The 21,964-nt window shown below is 37.9% G+C and overlaps 1 protein-coding gene across 6 annotated transcripts in view; it reads right to left on the bottom strand.

Annotated features, from left to right (window-relative positions):
- IFT81 (intraflagellar transport 81) overlaps positions 1–21,964 on the bottom strand; it is a 71,220-nt gene that overhangs the window by 11,194 nt on the left and 38,062 nt on the right. For 3 of the 6 annotated variants that reach the window (XM_069794760.1, XM_069794761.1, XM_069794762.1), the window contains exons 17-18: positions 18,727–18,772; positions 2,764–2,865 (exon numbers count right to left, since the gene is read on the bottom strand). In XM_069794760.1, the coding sequence (XP_069650861.1) occupies positions 2,773–2,865; positions 18,727–18,772 (139 nt within the window). In that variant the 3' untranslated portion in view covers positions 2,764–2,772. Of the gene's footprint in view, positions 1–2,763; positions 2,866–16,219; positions 17,784–18,726; positions 18,773–21,964 lie in introns of those variants that run through there. The other 3 variants (XM_069794758.1, XM_009927449.2, XM_069794759.1) reach the window with 1 other exon arrangement.

Here is a 21,964-nt window from a genome sequence, read left to right as displayed (position 1 = left end):
CAAAAGTGTGAAGTAGTTTCTAGAGTAATGAAAGACAGTTTTTTGGCCTTTCAAGCTGCTGTATGGTTAAGAATAATATTTGGAAGATATTATTTAGAGATAATATTTCCCAATGGTTATAGAGAAAAGACAGTTATTTTGGACTCTTGGCATTTATTTTGAATTATACAGGTGATTGGCATTGTTAAACCACAAGACCTTGTATGTAAAGCCTAGAAAACAATAAGTAATATGATAATTAAAACAAGACTTTGACAGAATACATAGTTCAACAAACAACTTAAGCTGCCCCACATCTGATACTTCTGCCAAAAGAAGAAGTCGTGGTTGCACCTTATACCTTGCTACTGGTTTCCTTCCCTGTATCCTCCCTCATAGTAAGGGTACAGGCACTGGAAGCTCATCCAGGAAGGAAAAACTTGATTTTAACCAGGTAGATTCAGTGTTCAGCCCTACAAGAAATTTTACCAGTACAGCTGACAGACAGGTCAGTCACACTGTGAACTGAATGCTGAACGAGGCTGTCTGCACGTTTTTCCCCTCCATTACTTTTCAGGTGGACAGCAATGTGGCGTGGCTTGCAATTCTGCTGCATGAGCACTGGTGCCAAGATGATTGAGGGATGGCACAGCTGCACAGGGGCAGGGACAGCAGGAGCAGGGAACCGACTTCAGTGCCTTAAACCCAGACTGAGAGTTCAGAACGCCAGCTATAGCGTCAGTCTTTGGAGGGTTCAGTTAAGCAAGCGTGCTCAGAGCTTATCTGACAGCTTGTCAGATAAGACGGGGTCTTCCTAGGACTGTGCACTGCCTTCTGTTGTAACTCTGCTGGAGGAGGACGAGGAGATGGCATAACTATTCTTTTCCTTTTATATATTGTTTAGTGATTATTGCTTTGGAATCAGGACATGTAGGGCCAGTTCCTTCCCTGGTTTCCAGTTCCTACTCCCAGATCTGCTTCTGTAATTCATTAATAGTCTGCTTAGACTAAGACATCAAACAGTCACAGAGCAGATACCAAAATCAGTGGTAGTTTGAGTTAATATTCCGAGCTGGAGAACTAGATGGGTGAGGAGCCAGCCTACACTCATTTTTGCCAGCTGTGTTGCAGGGCAGCTGCTTCTGGCAAGCAGACAGCTAGGGAACTTAAATTGAAAATTGTCCAACAAGGATCACCAAAGCTAGCCTCGAAGCACTCTGAGGGTCTTTCTGTACTAGAGATGTACCAGCTTAACAAAATGGGTTGTGAGTCTATGAGGTTAAACCAGGTCGAATCCTTAATGCTAATGCAAGATTTAACTCTTGCAGATATTATTTTAAGTTGTACAGACAGGTCACTAAATACAACTAACTGTGAAAAATATTGTTTAAATTATTTTGAATTGCGTGTGTAATGATTTTCGCTGGTTTCAAGCACAAGTAAAGCAGGGTGAATTCCAGAAAAAGACAATCTCTGGTTTTGGGGTTTTTTTTAAACCAAATACCTTACAGTCTGAAGCACTTTTTAATTATGCAAGGAATAATAAAATGTATAGTGTCTTAGGCTGCAGACAGATGTTAGGTCTCAGACAGAAAGTGGGCCCATGTATGGTTATAGTCAGCTAAATGTGTCACTGAGTGGCAGTAAGAAAGGCAAGTGGGCTTTGGAAAGCTGACTGATCTCTGTGCACCAGCAAAGTAATCAAAACTGAATAGGGACCATGCCCTAGTTAGACTTATTCTAACTATTCAAAGCTATGTGTCATTTCATGCAATTTGGGATACAGCCTGGGCTCTGTTTCGGGGGTGTGTGTGTGTATGTTTTTTACCGTATATTTTTAAAAAGAGCACCCAGTTCTGAGGAATCTATTCCCAGCTAAAGCACACAAGCTCTGGAAAGGTCAGAGAGAGGCATCTCTAGCTTTGGTAAATAAACAAATCTCTTCTCTGTGGCTGGGATGTTGTATTAATAGCAGTAGATTTGGTTTCGCATTGTGGAGCTCCTCCTGTTTCATTGCTATTGAAGATAAGAGAACACAAAATGTTCTGTCACCCTCCCTATGAGAAAACAAGCCAACAGGCAGAGACTATTATGTTTAAAGATATTACTGAGGCAAAGACTTGGAGAATGCAAACACTCAGGTTTGTATTGAGTAACTACTGGATACCATAGCTGGCACACCAGTAACTTGACATTATTTAATGTCTTCCATGAAAGAGTTTGCAAGACAAAATCACTACAGTAGAAATAACCTAACAATAAGAGTTGAGCCTTAAGCAGATAGAAGTTGATTTTTCCCTTTTGCATTTTTCTTAGTTGCAGCAAAAAGTAACAGGTCTTTCCTGCTTCTTAACCTTCTTAACCTATTCACCAGTCTGCTACAATCTGTTTTACTTCCATATGTAACCTCCAGTTATTCAGACCTTCATTACAGGATACTAGGATTGGAAAAGTTTCTCCAAACAGTTCCTGAAAGGAAAAGATTTCTTGCGAAATTGTAAAGGCCTCTAACTTGGCAGCAAGCATGTGTAAAATAAATTAACCAAGCTGTACCCTAGAGCTTCTCTACACAAGTTACCTGGGAATAATTAATTCTAAAATTCCACATGCGGAATATGTACTCCTTAGTGGAAGGCAGATTTAGCCTATGTTAGCTAGTGGATAAGAAGCGTGATGGGAAGAAATGAAGATTTTGTCCTTAGCTAGTTAACATATATGACGCATACAATTGGTTTTACAACACTAGGCACCTATTACATTAGTTAACACATGCTTAAGACATACCTCTTGTCCTTAGTGGCACCTTTTCTCCAAATCGGGCATCAGTCCAAAAAGGAGATAGTCTTCTCTTCTGCATATAAGCATCTTCTGTTGGAGAGCAGATTGCTAGATATAAGTAAAAATAAACATGAGCCAAATCAGATAATTCTCCTCGGAACAATTATTTTCCTTGCCCTTGAAATGTCATCAGCTACAGATTTATTTCTTTCCCTGATGCTCAGGTAGAGAATCTGTTCAGAGGGGAGTTCTTCCTGCATGTAGAAGGCATTTTGTAAAACTACACCTCTACATAGTATATATAAACAAACCAAATGACTCAACAGAAAAAAGAGTTACGTGCAGTGAGATGTTTTCCTCTGGGAATATTTTTACTGAAGGAAAATAAAAATATTGGCAGAAGACAAAGACACTGAAATCACCGAAATTGTGCTCTCTCCAGTCTGAGTCTGACCGGTCTGGAATTTAATTTTTGGATATGGTGCCTGATCTGGCCCTAAGGTAGCCGTCCACCTTTCTATCTGTAGTGGGAAAAAGACAGTCTCGGCTGAGGCTAAGATGCTGCTTACATGTAAGTGTTTGTAAGTGAATATCACTTCCCAGCGGCTATACTCATTGCATTTTACAAAAAAGGATTAATTATTTCTTCTATATCAGTACCTATGAAAGTTCCTCTAAAAAATTCATAAGAAATTCTGGGCAGAGACAATGGACTTACTTGACAGCTACCCGTGACTCTTTAAGATGATTATAAATGTTCAGAGAAAGTAACAGTCTCTGTAGTTAGGAATTAAAAAAAAATGGTAATTGTTCCATATTGTAGCTTCCTTACCATTTGAGAACAAACCCAAATTTAATTCTGCCATCACAGGAATTTTGGCTGAGTTAAATGTGAGAAAAGATTTCAATTTTGAGCATGAAATTTCTTTTAACTGTGATTTCTTATACAACATATGCCATAGAAATGAGGAAAAAAACCCTGCAGTTAGTGTGAGGGCCTTCTGATCTTGCGGAAGGATCGTGTGTGCCTCAGTATGTTAGTGCTTGAAAGGATTTAATATAGATGTTTTTGGAAAGGAATGAGTTTTATTTGTACCTGACACCAATAAGGTTTTCTTTTTCAAACAGATTTAATAGTCATCAGAGCTGTGCTGTAGATAAGATATTCTAAAGAAAATTAAAATTTTTGCACGTAACATTTTAAATTTAATTACATCACAAGCTACTAAAATTGAAATATTTATTTTTACTTTAAGAGATATCATTGCGAAATTTCAAAGCCATATATAACCCACTACATTTATGTACTGACCACTGGAAAAGTTGCGCTAGAAACAGTGTACCAGTTTGGATTATTCCAAGAATATCATGATCTTAAAAGGCAATAGACATTAAATACTCAATACATGAGAATAATACAGAAATTCATTCTTTTATAACTTCAGTATTGCTCCAGGTTTTTTGCTTTCTAAAAATGGATTTGTGTAAAGAATGTCTTTGCAGCTGAGCTTTTGTGTAGTGATATTGGCAGATTGAACCTAATATTAAGAACTTAAATCTACTTGAACAGCACCTGAATTTTCCTGCAAGGTATAATAAAAGGCAGCAAGCAGACCCCCAATTATATAAGCAATAATGTAATTGCTGTTCTGCTTGACAAGGTCATAATCTGATTTCTGATTATATATGAACAGCAACAAGTCAAGATACTTCCAAGAAGATGGATATCCAACATCATTATTTCAGTGTTCCACGTGTCTTTTAAAAATTTCTCTTTTCTTTCAAGAATGAAGTCTGTTCTCTGAGTTGCAGCTGAAGAATGAGGGCAGCTCAGGCCACCCCAAATCTCAGGAGATCAATAGTGTTAGCAGCTGATGATCTAATTATGGATTATTTGGGTCGGACTCTTTTCTCCTAGCTAGGTGTGACTTGATTGACTCAAAAGAGGTTAGTTCATTCAGTTCATAGGGGTTATAGCACGAGTGAATCATTCCCCTAATAACTGCCATCCTATTAATCATAAGGAGAGTCTAACATTTCCTATAAACAGACATTTTGATCTTGTAAGACATTTTTTATGCATATCTTAATGATATTGCATGAATTGCTGGCAGGTATGTATGTTATTATTACAGCTGTATTAGTTATGTATATTTTTAATAAAGCTTAGGATGAAAGCATTTACTCAGAAAAATACTGTTAGGAATATTTCCTTTGCAATGTATCTCTCTTAATTTTGCAAAGGCATATATCCAAAACAGGCTGTTGTAGTGTGTAATCATTCATGCGCTCATACCTTAAGCTGACCATAAACAAGACACATGATGATGTAGGGTTTATTACATATTTTAAATTTTCATTGCTTAAGCGACTGAAAAATATTGTCTACTTGAATTACATAATAACCCATAACTGGTCTCCAGTATTTTCGAGTTTTCCACAGTTTCTTGCATAAGCATTTTTATAATCTCCCTATTGTTCTGTTTTACCTCATATTAACTATCAGCCTTACAGAACATGTACAATGTGTCTGGGCATTAATGTAGCACTCAGTAAAACTCATGAAGTCCTGCCTTACAATGAGCAAGGCTCAATGTAAATGATGGGGTACACTAATTAGGACAGTCTATTTTCTCTTTGGTTGTTCCAAAATCCTGTTTAGGAGATTGGAAGGAGTCTGTCCAAGACATTACATCAGGAAAGGGACTTAGGCTGATTTATACCATCATGTAGGCAGACAGATTTCCAGAACTTTATGTTCTAGTTTAACAGATGCATACGTTCTCTGAGGGGAGAACAATGAGTTTATGGAGGGAAAAGCATTCCCTGGAAAATCAAAAGCCAAGGTGATCATTCTGCATCTTTGTATTTCATTTTTTGAGAATCACACAAAGGAGAGGAGCAAAGCTAATCAGAAGTCATGAGTATTAATTTCCTGCCTTCCAACACTGATTGCCTGGTAAGCATTTCTTAAATGATAAAATATTTCTGTCTTGGTTTTTGTTATTTAACTTTGTGATTGCTCAACGTCCTGTTAGGGGAGTAGGTTTTGATGAAGGGGAAATTTCACCTTTGCTTATGAGCTTTTTAATAAAACAGTTGTTATTTTTCTAATTTGTCTTCAGACTGTCTTGAGCTGATCCCTGAAGCACATCAAGGACAATAGGAACTGCAGACACAGGTGCAGTTCTGCAAAACATTTTCTTTGACGGCGAAGGCAGTTGAGGATGCTCCAGGCCCTTGTTGTCTGTGTCCCTGCCCACTTGCTCCCAGCTCCCTGCCTGCTGCTCTCTACCCCTTTGGTTGTGCTTTTACAATTATTTCTGGCTATGAACTGAGTAACTGAGTAATCATCTTTCACCAGGAGACTGTGGCAAGCCTGACCGTACAGCCCCACAAAGAGTTGTGTCAGCACAACTGAAAAAACATTTTCACAGTAATTGCGAGCTGGTTTAGACTATGGTACTACAGAGCAGGCCAGTCTCACTTCTTCTCTCAGGCTACCAGTTGATTTTTCCTAACTATTCAGTAACGTGTGTCACTGTGCGCTAGTGTAATCCATCAATGAATATACTAACATAGAATTTTTTAAGTCATCTGGGACAGGATTCTTTTGAATGCAAAGCTGCTGTCTTTCATAGGCTTTCTCTCCAGGCAGTCTGGGTTTTCTTTACAGCTGTTTTGCTCCACAGGCACTGTAAGTGGGAGTGAGTGTGCTCTGCCCGTGACTTAGCTTCTTGCATGTTCTTTAACTAGCCCACTCATCTTAGTGTAGACCCTTCTAGCTTGTTGACAGCACTTAAAATAATAATTTATTTTTAAAAAATTATGCAACAAGCGTGAGCCTGTATACAGCATCTTACGCGTATCTTACACAGATACTGCATTTGTAGACCTGCTTGTCCACAATGTGTGGCTGCAAACAAGCCTTGAAAAGGGGGTTTCAGATGGGTCAGTTCTCCAAAACTCTTAACACACAGTCAGTCATACAAGCAGTTTGCTGATGAAGCACAAGGTGGTTACAACTGGAGGAACATGGGTGTGGGGACTGTTTTTTTTTTACCATTGGTGCAGTAATGGCTATGAAACAAAAGTCCTATGGGAAAATAGGTTTTTTATGTAGAACATGGTTTCTGATGGCTCTGGTTTGGGCAGACTGGCTGGGATTACTGCTGGCTCTGGTCTAGTGGCTGGAGGTGTGTGCGTGTGTGGAGTGCACGTATGTGCGGTTTCTCTTTTGAAACAGTGTTTTGTGAATTTTGGTTTACTGTCTGTGCCTTGTAAAGATAAATGGTACAGAATGCATTAGTATATACCAAGTAATGATTTCAGTTAAAAGCAGAGTTCTCAGTACTATTTTACTGGAGGGATTTTGTTTTTGAAGGAGCTTTGGCTTAAGTTCCATACAGTCTATACAGCACCCTGCAATTAAGAAGCTCCATCTAATTTTTTTTTGGCCTTCTTTTAGATTCCAGGTGCAAATTATTGCTGGATTTAATCTCCTGGAAACCTACATCCTCATTGTATTCAGGGAGCAACCACAGTATGTGCAGTAAGAGGGCAGGCTTAATCCATGATTACTTACTCTGTGCTTTATCTCTAGCCAATAATCACCCCCAACTTAATTAGCTAACAGTGTATTTAGGTATTCAATATTTATGCATCAGTGAAGCAATACATTGCAAACCACTCTATTTGTTGAACGCCTTTTTATAAAAACTGGATGTACCCACATGGATTGTTTCAAACAAAAATAAATTGCACCAGCACTATGTATTTGCAGGTAAAATTGGCTCTGATGCAGCTGCTGTATCAAAGACAAATTTCCCTTGTTATGAAACTCCAGGGTCCACGCCTTTCCATGGAGAATATAATAAATACTGTAAGCATTGCTGAGCCTGCTGTGAGGAGTTCATCTGATTCTAATGAAACTACACAGTAACAGGCTGTACATCTTGTAAGTAAGGAGAACATTTCCATCAAAGCTATTTGAGTGGGTTGTATTTTTTTGTATTGGCTAAACAACCTTTTTTTTGGTCTTTTTTTCAAAAAGTATAAGTTTTCTTTTGAAAATTTTAACTTTGCATTAAAAAGCTGTGGATTATTTAAACATGATTTTTCAGGTTGTTTTCAAGAATGAATATGAACATTTAAGTTTTTTTGTTCTCTTGAGACTGAAATTTTTCATGGGGAAAATGGTTTTACTCCCCTGTGCTTGTATATGCTCAAATCAACAAAAGTTCAGTTTTTGTTTAAGGCCAAATTTATCAGAATGAACAGGAGTTATCATCATTGACCGGGCTATTTGTTAACTGAGGTTACCCTGGATTTGTTCTCACATATAAAAGAAAAATTTAGTGCTCCAGTGATAAATCTGCTGCCTTTCTATTTGAGGTCTAATTCTAACCAATTCCAGCATGCCAGTACACTGAGGAGTAGATCAAACAAGCAGAAGCAGCAGCTTTGACCACAGCTGCCTGGGGCAATAAACCAGAAGCACAAACTCTCTCGTCCCTTACCATGTTCTAAGCCAGCCAGTTTTTCTCTTGGAATGCTTTCACATTCATGCATCTTTACATTTTTTGAAGATGACATTGAATAATATTAAAAATCTATTAATTTCCTCTAGATGTTTAAGGAAAAAAAAATAGAATTTCCTGTTATTTCTGTGCTAGGTTATATAATCAATGTGTTTCAGCTACAGCACAAAGCAGACACTTGTAAAAAACTGAAAATTTTTTTCAGTTTTCAGAATAGGCACACAAATAAAAAGTTGCCCCAGAGTGCTGTATACTGGTTTATAACTGAGAGACCTCATCTTTCTTTGCATACATGCACATGCACACACACAGTGGTTCTATTTAGGACTGCTTCTCCTGATATTTATCTTCTGGGGTTATAAAAAGATCTCAGGGTAAGAGGAAATCTCACATTTAGTTTTGTTGACTCCATTAGCTCAATAAAGGTAGCTGTGATGCTTTTTATGTTTGACATTCCATGTTACAACTTAATTAAAAACTCCTTCAGGAATCGGCTTTACATTTGTCTGTATCATATTTGTTTATCTGTAGCTGTTACGACCTTTCTGTTACACATTTCAATGAATAATCTCATTGCAAATGTACAGACATTTTACTTCTGAATTACTTTTTAGGGAGTGGCAGGGGTCAGACGAGGATACCCGAAGCTAGGACACTGACTACTGCACTGGGAAATTTTGTGACATTTGCTTTATCATTCCTTTATGTTCAAATAAACCAAACCTCAGGCTAGGATGAGGTTTCGGGGGTCTGAACAACAATATAAATAGCAGCAACTTCTTTTATCTGGCTATATGGTCAACAGACTTTACTAAGAGTTGTTTGTAAACTCTTTTGAGATTCTATGATGAAAGTTGTTATACCAAATAGTTTATTTTAATCTGTTTTGTCCACATGCTAATGTAGTTACGTTCACATACATATAGGTTCACAGGATCAGTTAAGAGTTGCTTCTTTTAAGCTGTCCACAACTACTTTACATGACAATGCCATAAAATCAGGGAACTGGATATTCTAGAGTTAGAACTTGAGCCATCAGTCATAGTAAGTATAAAATAGAGCTACAAAAATATGTATTGACACTAAGTGTGATCAAATGAATATAAACAATATACTCCCAAGTAGTACATTTACATCTGCATTTGCATATACTGGCAGGTCTAGATCTAGCTTCCATATTATACTTTGTATTTGATCATTAGGTAACACCAGACATTATTGTTGTAGAGATATTGTACAGGATAAACGACAAGAATACTGTACTCTGTCAACTCTGTTTGTATTCACAGCAGTGAAACTGCATTATCATTGCAACAAACTAATTCCATTTTGTTAGAGTGCAGTATGCCTATTAACAGAGTAACACAAATGAATTAAAATATATTGATTATATAGAAAATTAAGTGCAAACTATTTAAAACATCTTAAGTGATTAGATGTAATAAAATTTTACAGATACAATTGCACAGCTGGCAAACCAAAGTCAGAAGAAAACACTTAGATGTACCGAGAACCTGGCTCCTAACCTTGGCTTTTAAACTTGAAGCTTGACAAACAATATTTCTCCTGTGATCTGGACAGGTGGCAGTCCCATCATAGAGCATTCGCCAGCATTACCACTCTCCTCATTTAGACTTTACATCAAGTCTGTGTGAGCTCTGGCTTGAAATCAGATTCTTTGTGTCTATAAGCAAAGACAAAGGCTAACGCTTACTTATTAACACTAGTTCTAAAGAAGCAAAGGTATTACATAAAGGACCACTGTTCATTTAGATTACACAATATTTTTAAGGGACATGTGATACATCAGAGGACTATTTATATGTACAGTTGAAAGTAACTGTTGTTTACCTAAAATAATTCTTATCCTAAACAGATCAACACTTCGAAGAAGGCACAGAAAAACAGTTCTACAATAGCATAAAATAAAACTGTCTTATTTGTGGGTACGCAAAAGGATTAAAGAGTATAATTTTACTCTCTTAGACCAAATGAAGTCCTAAATTGGAAAAGCAGCTCCATCCAAGGTCGCCTCTGTTGTTTCCAAAAATATCTTGAAACAAACGCAAGAGGGGCACTTTGTTGGGTGTTATCTAGACATATATAGTTTCAATCAAATTCTTCAAGAAGTGTCAGAATAAAAGTCGAACATTTGTTTGACACTGCCAAGTCACTAGCAAGTGAATCCCTTCAAAGATTGAAAATAACTTTGATAACAGAATCAAGAATTATGGGATGTTTTCTTTACACTTAAAAAAAAAAGCCACATTAATTTGGGATGGAATTGTAAACACTTTTTAGACATTTCGTAAAAGGATTGTATAATTCTTTCCGCTACACAGGGTGAAGTGTTACAAGGTTGTGTTAATGATCCCAGGAAAATATTTATAGTGCTTTTTCCAGTATATGAGTTCTCTCTTTCCCTCTCGTATTTTACGATCAACCTTCACTTCATTCAGTTAAATCAACAAACAGAAAAGAACCTTCAGTGCATATAGATTTTAAAGTGATGCATTTCACATACAAATGGTTGAAGTACAGTGTAACAAAGAAGAAATACAAAAGGAATAGTAAGCACAACAGTAACAACCCACTATGAAGTATGCCACGCTCCACCTCTTTGTTAGAAGAACTTAGATTGCTTTCTAGTTATTAGCTGTGGGAGATATTTTCCTAAGGAGACTTAATTTTGAGATGATGTTGTCATTGCCCATGAAATAATAAATGCCCAATTTTCATTACTGTCTTCTGAACATTAACTAGATCTCTCACTGTTTCATGGCTCACTCATGCAGATACCTGAGCAGTCTAATCAGCCTACGTAAAATGAAAATGAAGTAGAGAAATCCTTTAGAACAAAAGATGCAACATGAATGTAAAATATTAGTGGAACAGGTTGTCTGTGGGTGACTTTCAATGTTCTGATAGAGTTCTGTTTTCTTTTTAATATGCTATAAAAACATGGCATGCTTTAAAGCATGGAATAAGGGAGATGGGTACAATGTTTTATAAATACTTAACACAATACAAAGTTTTTGAATGCTGCAGTCCACAGAATGCAGTCTTGGAGCAAGGCATCATTTAAATAGCAGTTGATAGGCAAAATGCATAATTTTCATGTGATTTTTGATTTTTAGATTTTCAGTTTTTAGAATCCCAAATTAATCAGCCCCTTTTGCTTTTGGTAATTCTGCACTAATGGCTCTGAGATTTCTGTGATAACTGAAAAGAAATGCTTAAACACTAATTTACTTGCCAGAAAATGCTGCAATAGTGTAAACCAAGCAAACTGCTGAATTCTTCACATTTTATAACCCTAGAAATTCAACTGCTATTTAAAAAACAGTAATCCGGTAAAAGAAAAGCATTAAAACCCCACAAATTTTATTTTAATTGCAGAAAATCTCGATCAAGAATTTTGTGGAGTTTTCTTCAGTATGAACCAGTTGTAAAACTTATAAAGAAGAAATTGTGAAATTAATTCCTTCATCATTTCCCTTACATGGTTATAATTTGTACATGATGTATGCCTTTATGGTTTTGTTGTTGTTGCTTCCTAAGTGCCAGGCATATTTTCTATTCCATTCCAGGGGAAAGAAGTAGGGAGAGAGAGAGGAATTTATCTTTGAAAATTGGTAAGATCCCATTTTCTATACTCCTATCAACTGCATTTTTTTCTGGTATTAGCAAAATGTGCAGGATTTGGTTTTATCCTGTTTCAAAAGTAGACCTAATTAAGTGCTTATTCTATAAATGAGTGTTTTTAAAACTTAAGCGGTTGCAATAAAATTTAGAAGCTTAAAAATGACATGTTATTCTGTAATGACAGTCTAAACTGAAACAGTATAATAGACAGTGCCTTGAGTAGATCCATTTGCAGAAGAACTCTAGTTCTTGGCATTCAGCAAATGCTGGCTGTGTGTATCTTAATTTGCAAAACCACACTTTTTTTCAAAACTGAGGAATGGAAATGCAAAAAAAAGGTAAAAATATACTTCTTTTTTATAATAAATATAAATAATGCCTTTAAATACAAGGTTATGCATAAAATTGTGTTTTAATGATAAACACTATAAATACTTCAGCACTAGATTTGTGCAAGACAGCCTCTCCTAGATGTCTAATAAAAATCAAACCATATTGCTAAGGACTTGTGTGTTTTGATTATTTGTGCTGAGAAAAACTTGCACACACATTTAATTTTTGTTATAAATTAGGATGTGTCTAATGGAACATTGATTTGTCTTGGATGAAAGCCATTACTTTAGATAATTACAGTTCTTTTTTATTCTCTGCGTCTTATAAATCTGATGCTGGCCCTTTAATTCCTGCTTGTTCTGTCAGGAGGAAGAATACAGAGCTAAATCCAGCAGACCTTATTTTGGCAAAACTCCCACTGAAGTCAGTGAGGGTTTTGTGAAAGTAAGGACAGCATGATTTGTCTCACAGTTCCTGCTGATTATTTGGAACATGTTTGCTCCCCCCTCAAACACCAGAGCTCCTCACCGAGTTTGACATCACCACGGCACAGTGGCTTACAGCGGTTTTTTGTCTGTAAGCTAGAACCAGGAAAATCAGTGTAATGCAATTGTGAAAAATACCCTTTTCACCCAGTGACCTTGGAATAAAACAGACTGCTTTGGGAGTTTGGAGACCGCTACTGTGGAACTAAGGCTACAGAAACAGAGACACTGAGAATTTGGAGAACCGATTTTAAATTCATGCTGAGAATTTAAAGAACTCTTTAAACAAGCTGGAAATTGGTCAAATTCTGATTGTTAAAAAACAGCTACCCCATTGGGTGTTGCCCAGACAGGTGGTACCTTGTGATAAAAACTTCTGATTTGTGTAATATTTCCTCACTGGCATGCCCATGAAAATTTCAATTCTGTTTCCATTACAAATTGCAATAGAAAAAGGCAGCTGAAGAGTTAACAGCATTCCTTCAGCAGGAAACCTACTGCTACAAATGATAACACAGGGCACACCTGCAGATTGAGTTCTTTATTTTTTTCTCTTGAGTCTGTGCAAATACAAGGCCAACAAGAGGAACCAGATCTGCAAGCATCAGCGCTCTCCTCATCCGCAGACAAGATGATGGAGTAATGGCTTCCCACACTCCGTTGTGTCAATGTGTCGTGACCTTTCTCCCAAGGGGACACCTTTCGGGTGACAGCACTTCAGTCCCTGTGGTCTTTCAGTCATACGGTGGAAGTTGGCTCCACGCTAGCCAAACACTGCCAGAGTGGTGATTTAGGAATTGGACTGATACTGCCAAATTGCTCTGCATAGATCACTTGCTGAGGACAGCCACCAGGTAGTTAGTTAGCAGGGAGCTTTCAGTCGCTGTTCATCTGGGCTAGACATGAAATAGTGATCTAAGGAGAAGCAGCTCTGTACTTTATTTCCAGTTCCTGAACCAGCAAGTCACTCAGAGAACAGATTTCATATTGCTTATTGGGTACTACACTATCCATGCTTATTAATCAGAACATCCTCATTGTGAGGACATTGTCTAGGCACTGAACTGTTGCTGAATAATTCTGCTGTATTGTGTTTGATAACAGTAAGCAGCGTCATAATGTAGGAAAGTCTTATCAAGAAAGCTTTGGAAATCAGTACGTTTAAACATAATAGAATCATAGAATCATTTAGGTTGGAAAAGACCTTCAAGATCGAGTCCAACCATCATCCATGCCCACTAAACCATGTTCTGGAGTACTTTGTCTACGTACTTTCTGAATACATCCAGGGATGGTGACTCAACCACTTCCCTGGCCAGCCTATTCCAACGTCTGACAACCCTCTCAGTAAAGAAATTTTTCTTAATATCCAACCTAAATCTCCCTTGCCGCAACTTGAGCCAATAAATACAATAGCAGGGCCTAGCTTTTATGATTGTGGGCAACTAGATGCATATGACTTCATTACTAGTAATATCCATGTGACTAAAGATATACAAGTAAGTATTCCTAGATTTGGGCTACTTAAGGAAGTCTAAGAACATTTCTTTTATTTATTATAGTTCAAATGGAAGTAAAATGGTACCACTAACATAAACAAAATAATCTGATATCCAGATGGTAAAATGGCTGGTCACATAACACGGTAGATGTACTGTTTTCTCATGCCTGTTTCTGATGCCTGTAACTATTTCATCTCTTAGGTCCATGTGGAAATTGCCTGTAGCTCTAAGGACAGCTGAAGCCAACGTGACTAAGTAACGCAAAGCTGCAGAATACTCTATTAGTTCTATAGCTGGAATACTTCCTCATCCAGTCCTGGGTAAAGACAAGGAGAAGACTTCTGAAACAAAGTAAGCTGCTGTTCAAGAGTGACTGCTCGGATCAGTGTTCTGACTGGAAGAAATCTGGTAAGAGCTGGAGCCCCAAATTTAGCTATGCACATTTTTGATTTATTTAGACCTTCACAAGGAAAAGGCAGGTATTTTTCCATATGATATGTTTAATCTTATTAGTTAACCAGCTAGGCTATTAATAATAACAAAGTTAAAAAATCAGAAGTAAGCTTTTTGTTGCAAGTTAGGAAGTAAAGATAAAACTGTGAAATTGAAAGGTTTTTGAACGCTCCCATCAAATCATGAACTAGGTGGAAAAGCCAGTGAACAGAATCCATTAAAGTTGCATTTATTAAATGTCCACTTGTATAAAAAGCTAAAAATAGCATTTGAGTTTTTCCAGTTTTCTTTTCATAACAGTTATTATGATTTTCTGCTTCATCTCAGAAAGTCATTTTGCTGCTGCTGTAGTGTATAATCTGTGTGCCCTTTCTTGGTGCAGTACAAATGACAGAACACTAATCAGATCAGAACAACAATCACGTCATCTTTGAGTAACTAGCAATAAAGTGTTTTTACAAGGAAGAAAGATGAACTATATTTAGGGTAACTCTGAACAGAAAACCAGAAAATTATTATACTCAATCTTAGTCTACATCATTGCTATCAATTTCAAAAGCATTGCTTTTCCCTGGGCAGCAGGCTAATCCATGTAATACACCTTTGCGTAAATGGTCCAATCAAATAGGGTTTCTAGGGTTTTGTTAAAAGTTTTTACTTGAAGTATATAAAATCTCCTTTCTCATGGTCTGTCTGGTGACTCTGAACCATACAGGCTGGTTCTTAAGTAACCTAAATGCCCATTTTTGGTGATTATCCCATGTTTTCAGCATGTCTTTCATCTAGTTGTCTGTGCTGGTTTACTATTGCTGGCAAGTAATCAGCAAAACCCTCCTTTGGAAGTCCAGGTACGTGACTACCATAACTTTCTTCAGCTCAGCAGGCCCTACAGTGCAATTCAGGTGAAGTATGGTAATCAGGGCTAGCAGGGAGAAAAAGGTATAGCTGTCTCTGGAGATGGCTGTGCCCACACTACATAGTCTGCATATGTCCTTTTCCTGAGCTTCTCCCTTCCAGATCGATATGGGCTCCCTTCAGTGCCTTATTAAAGCCCGTTCTCCTGCCGTGGAAAGTAATAAACTCATGCAAGCAGCGGGTGGTGGCAGCGGTGCACATTCTCCCCACCCCGGCCAACTCTACCTGTGCCTATGTCCTACACCACAGCTTTCCTTCCACACTCGCTGAAAATGTGCGTAGGGGAAAATGTGCTGCTTCTCCTTGTCCTGGGCAAGATTAGTGTGCAGCTGTTGAGAAAGACTATCTTCAGCTATTCAGCAGCGTGGGAGGGCTTACATGAGGATGTCCTGGGATTCCATGGATCTGAGACCCACTCCTTACACATACACTGCAATTTTAAACCCTTTGGGGGCACCTTAAAGAAAGAAATTTCACTAAATGACCCATTCAAACCAATTTTTCCTGTGGCCCAGCAAGCTACCTGTCACTAACAATTTACCTTCTTTCACCTAAGAAATGGAAAAAAAAGAATACCATACAGTCAAAATGTAGTCATCAGATTTAATTTTAGTTCTGTTAACAAATACATTTAATGCAAAGGCAAACTAGGAATGATATATAATTACCATACTCTCTCTTAATATAGAAAACAGCAGAAGATCTCATAGTTAGGTACCAGAGAAAGCAAAATTATTTTTTATGTCCTGAAAAGACATTCGACTTCAGGCAGGAAAAACCAAAAAAAAACCCCCAACCCTATCTAGAAATTCAATAAGCCAAGAGACTAAAGAAGAATAGCAAGAGTTCTGGTCCCGCAGACTTATCTCTCTGCTTCTGATCTTTGATTGTGGCTAAGAGGCGCTCATCCGAGACGATGAAGCGTGAGGGACAGTTTCAAGCCTCACCTACTTTCCTCTTACACCGGGTCAGCTGTGGGTCTCATGATGCAATTTTAAGGGCAGTGACAGTTGCCTGTAGCTCACAGATCAAAGCCAGAGTACACAGCAGCCTTGCCTATTTACCTGTTTTGCATGCCCTAATATATGCACAAACCCCTGTGCCATATTTACATCCATCAATAACCCTCCATCCCTGGGATGATCCTCTTTGGGTAGCGTAATCACTTTTGAACCACACTGCACAGACAAAACAGCACAAAATGTCCTCAGTGGAGAAAGCCATTAGTCAACCACCATTTACACTTTCATGTGGGCAACTCAGCAAAATTAGAAGACGGTATATGTGCAAGAAAAATATATTTGTTAAAAACAACAACAAAAGATACTGGAAAAAGTTCAGAATCCAAGTAATTGTTCTCTGAACCTACTCCTGACACTGTAGCAATGAACTGTCTCCTGGAAGCACAATCAGTTTAATTCAACCGTGCAAGGAAAGTATGACTAGGAGTGTGCAGGCAAGGTCTGTGCAGCTCAGAGCGAAAATGGCTCCATTCTTGCCAGTCACACTAGATGAATAAAGACAATAGGGAAGGAGAGGGCCAAGCCAGGAGGTCCACAATTATACAATATCAAGTCCCAGGCCTTGCAAAAATGTAACCTTAGATGATACAGAATAAGGAGCAGAGCAATTACATAAGTTTTCTGTGACCCTGGAGAAGGATTTCTTTTCCTTTGATCTCTCTGCAGATGCATGCCATTCCCAGCCTCATAAAACAAAGATTTACGATGAGGTTCACCCTAGTGCAGCTCTCGTAACAGATCTTCCCAACCGCGTTATGTTGTCACTTAAACAATGGAGGAAAAGCTTCGTAGAGTGGTTAGTTGTGCTCTTTGTTTATCCACCAAAACCAAATAATGTACAACAAATTTATGTAGAAATGACGAAAGCAGCAATATTTAGTAAGAGGTTACCTTTAAGAAGCCAACACGCTGTCTTCCTACTTTATGTTGGTATCAAGAAGGAAGAATTCATAATACAAGCCTATCTTTACCTCCTTCCTGAATGACTTGACCAATGGCAGTTTGATTTTGTTGTTTCAGAAAACATTCTCTCTTACATTCCATTAACTGCTCAAAATCCTGCCACATTTTAATTTGCTTCATGTTTGGCCCATGACTTTCCCGTACAACTTTCTGCTTCTCTCGTAATTTCTGTTAAAAATACAAAAATATTAGATTTCTGGAACTGTTCCAAGCCACAAAAATTGCTTACATGGGCAGCTTGGAATGACAAAGATTTTTATATGCTACTGAAGTATTATTTTGTTCAAGTTTATAACACTCCTTGCAAGTGATAAATGCATTAACGCCTGGGACTCTGATATCTGCTTTGTACAGATTGACAATTATTTAAATGTTTTAAAACTGTCTGAATAGTAGTCTTATCTATTTGAGAAGTTATGCTAAAAATTTGAGTTCACTTATATACAGAACTCTTGCAATATCAAGTTGCAACCTGCAATGGATTCATATAATGATACTATAAACATGAAATCAACGTTTTACAATTAAACCTGCTACTGATTATTAATAGCCCAAACCTGTAAAAATCGCTCACAGACTGACTCATAAGAAGGAAACTAATAAAAGAAAGATGTTTAGTGTGAATTGGTAAGCCTAACCTCATCCATGCTGATCTGAGCTTCATACAAGATTAAAAATGGACAACTGCTTTTGTTTAACACTGCTGCGCTGATGATCCCCTGGCCTTTAATAACAGTGATAAGGCTGACAGGCTCAAAATTTATTGTCTTCAACAGGTTGCTTTATATACAACATAAAATTTCAGCTGGCACAGTTTGTTATGTCCATGTTTCAGTTTCTTATCCAAATGGTTTTCAGGGAATGTGCTGTCACGTTAAGCTGTTTGACTATCTTTTACAAGCGGCTCATGCTATACTCTGCAGGAAATCAAGCCCTGAAGAGCGAGCATGATCTCTTTTCAGGGTATTAGTTACCAATGCCAGCAGTAATGGAATTTGCTTTGTAGGCTGCAATATGCTTTTTATAAAAGACTGACCACAGTCTTTACTAATAAGCCCCACAAAACTATGAACTGTACAATGTTTTTACAAGGTAAAAACCTCATTCTTACCTTCCCAAGGTTTTCTTGTTCAAGGATCATCCGTGTATACTGTTCTCTGAAGGAAACAGAAAATAATTTTATTATGATTTTATTTGGTTCTATGTAATAGGACAGAACAATGATGCAAGCATGGAAAATTATGAAAATATTGGGAGGTACATAAATGAGATAGAAGAGAAAGCATGAAGAAACCTTTTTGTCATTGGACAACATATCCCATGACATCAAGGCTCAGATCTCTCTGATTCTCTCAGTTGTGCAGTTGGGAAAAGTGATATTGGGTAAGATCTCTTACATTTTTGAAGCAGGCATGATTGCCACTCCTTCCAGCAAGGAACAGCAGCAAGATCATTTAGGTAAGATATACTTGATCCCTTTTTAATAGTGCATTTATCCTGGTGATATTCTGAGGTCAGCCAGTGGCCTCATTTGTACAAGCATCAGAGTTTACGAATCCACAGCCCTTAATTGCTGTGAATGTGGTGTTAGAATGAGTGGGAAAATACAGGAATGAAGGGGAATAGTATTTCACCACAGGTTTGACAAATCCAGTGACTGCAATGGAACCGCTGCGCGTTCCTCGCTTTCAGAAAACAGCCGTCACATTTAGGTGCCTAAATATAGGCTTAGAAGCATAACTGATGACATTTCATTATTAAAAATCTTGGCTGTACACCTTTGTCTGTAACAAGTGGCTGGATCACTTTCTGACATATGCAAACTTGATACATGAAACCTGACAATATAATATGCAAACCTTAATAACAGCACGATTCAGATACATTACTATGTACTTATTTTAAAATATTTTGAAATGTGACAATAAAAAAATCTCTTCACTGATTCACTTGAAAAAAAAATCAATTACTACACTTTGTGTGTAACAGGTACACTTAGAGGTTGAGAGTTTGCTAGCGGAATTCAAAATAACCCAACTCATGTAAAGAACTTTCCAAATTGCTCAGGGTAGGAGAACATTGCATAGAGAAATCCTATTTTCCAGAAAGAAATATCAGCCTTCATGATACCAAGGTGTGAAGGTTTGCTAGAGCATGGTGAGAAGTCGTGCAGAACCAACGCATTGCGTTTCTTATATTCCTTCCATTTCGACTAAGTATGCCAGGCTTTTGACTGGAGCACTTGGGCCCCTGGCCACCTGGGCCCTGCCTGCTGTACTGCCTGCAGAACAGACATGCAAGGAACAAAGCTGGATCATTTTCTGATCTCGCACTCTTGGACAGTTCTAGCCAGAACAAATCAGAGCCGTCTTGAGGCTGCTCCAAGTGCTGTGCTGCACAGCTGATCCCTAGCAATCCTCACCAAATCAAAGAGATGGAAAGCCACACTGAATCTTCGTATTTCCACTGGCACGCAGCGTATGTTCACACACATTTGGCCTCAAGAATGTACTTTTTTTTTTTTAAAGTAGAGTTTTCAAAGTAATCATCGGAAGATTAGATGTCTTTCCTAGTAAGTTTTTCTTTACTATTTATAATGATGACTGGAAAGAATGCAACTTAATAACTTCATTAAAAAAACACTACTTTCTATTTTTAGAGAAGATTTAGAGAAGAAAATTAACTTTTCACATTCCTAAGAAGTGACTCCACGGAACAGAGTTTATATTCAATAAAGAGGGTTGGAATTGAGACATTTTTTGTTCAATACCTTGTTAGGAAAGTGCTGTTATATTTATGGTTCATTTTCACTCCGTTTACATTCCAGTGCCTGCTGAAAAATACATTCACATTCTAAAAGGATGTCTAGAAAAAAAAATTATTGTCTCATTTTATATTTTGCAAAGTCCTCTATACTGAACTTTGCTGTAATTCATTCAAATGCGATGGGTCTGTGACATCTTACAGAAGGTCAAATACGTGTATAGTCACTGTGAGAGGATAATTTCCCTAGCTTCTGTGCCCACAGTTAGCAAGTGAAACAGGGACAGCAGAGAGAGTGGTAATGCTCCGTTCACATTCTCCTCACCATACCTGGAATTACAGAGCTGGACTCACGCTTAATTCCAGCATTTGGCTTTGATGGCTTGTCTGTGTGAGTACTCACATTGTGGATGTTCATTGCACACGTATTTGACTTAGAGCATTTTTTGCTGACCATCTGTGAATAAACTCGGACCCTCCCCTTCCCTGCGAGGCCATAAAAGGACAGTGCCTGCTGTTTGACCCGCATTTCCTCTCAGCTGCTTGGTTGAGCTGTGTTGCTTTCCATACTAATGAATATTCACATAATCAGTAAGATTTTCCTCACAGCCACTTCTCTTTTCATCCTGCTGCTTAATTTTGCTGTTTTTTCATCTTTCATTAGATAAATCTTTTATTTCGTGCAGCTTTCCACTATTTTGTAAGATAAAGAGGCTTCTTAGCCTCCACTCACATTCTATCTCCTCCTCCTTTTCTTCTCCCACCCTAACATTAGTAGTTTGGATTCTTTACTTACTCTTATTTTTTCCTACATTGTTCACTACATAGTGTTTAAACATTTCCATGCCTCAGATCCTTGCAGAAGGTCTCTGTGATGGAATTAATTGAGCCCTTCATTTCCTAGTGATCTCTGCCTCATGTTCTAGAACAGCAGGAGATGCAGCTCCACTGGTACCATCGGGACAACTTCTAGTTCATGAAGGATCTGATGAAGACAACCTCATCTCTCAGTGTCTCCTGAGGGAATCCCTGGAGTTTTCTCACTCAGACACATCGCTATCCTTGTCAATGGCCCCATTCCAGAGCCCGTAAAATCTTAGCGGTCAACTACTGCCTTTTTTCACTCCACAGTGAGTGAAGAAATTGCCTCTGGTGATACTGAATGACATTTGATTATGTATACTACCAATTAACGGTGCTTCCCTCATCGCCACCACTGCAACAGAAAGGTCCAGAAGTTGTTCTGAAAGGTAAAAAGTCCTAAGAGGACAGATATCTAGGGAAATTAATTTATTCTTCCACCTCCTTTGAGAAGTGGCAGACAACTACTGGTTCTCTTTTCCTGTTGTGATGTCAGCACACTGGATGGTCTGAAGCTTTCAAATGGAGTGTAGAATGATTATTAATTATCTAATTAAGCAGCTCTATCTTTGCTTTGCCACTCAGTCATGCTTTTAAATTGTTTTGTGAATGGGACAATTTTCTGAAGAATTTTGGCACATTGTACAGAAGACTGTACATGAACCACAGCTCTGACAAGACAGATTACACAGATCTCAGGCAACAATCTGTCTTGTCACTGAAAT

Source organism: Haliaeetus albicilla, chromosome 10 (assembly GCF_947461875.1).
Source record: "Haliaeetus albicilla chromosome 10, bHalAlb1.1, whole genome shotgun sequence".
NCBI lineage: Eukaryota > Metazoa > Chordata > Aves > Accipitriformes > Accipitridae > Haliaeetus > Haliaeetus albicilla.
The sequence above is the reverse complement of the archived record's forward strand: the minus strand, read 5'-3'. Positions and strand labels throughout refer to the sequence as shown.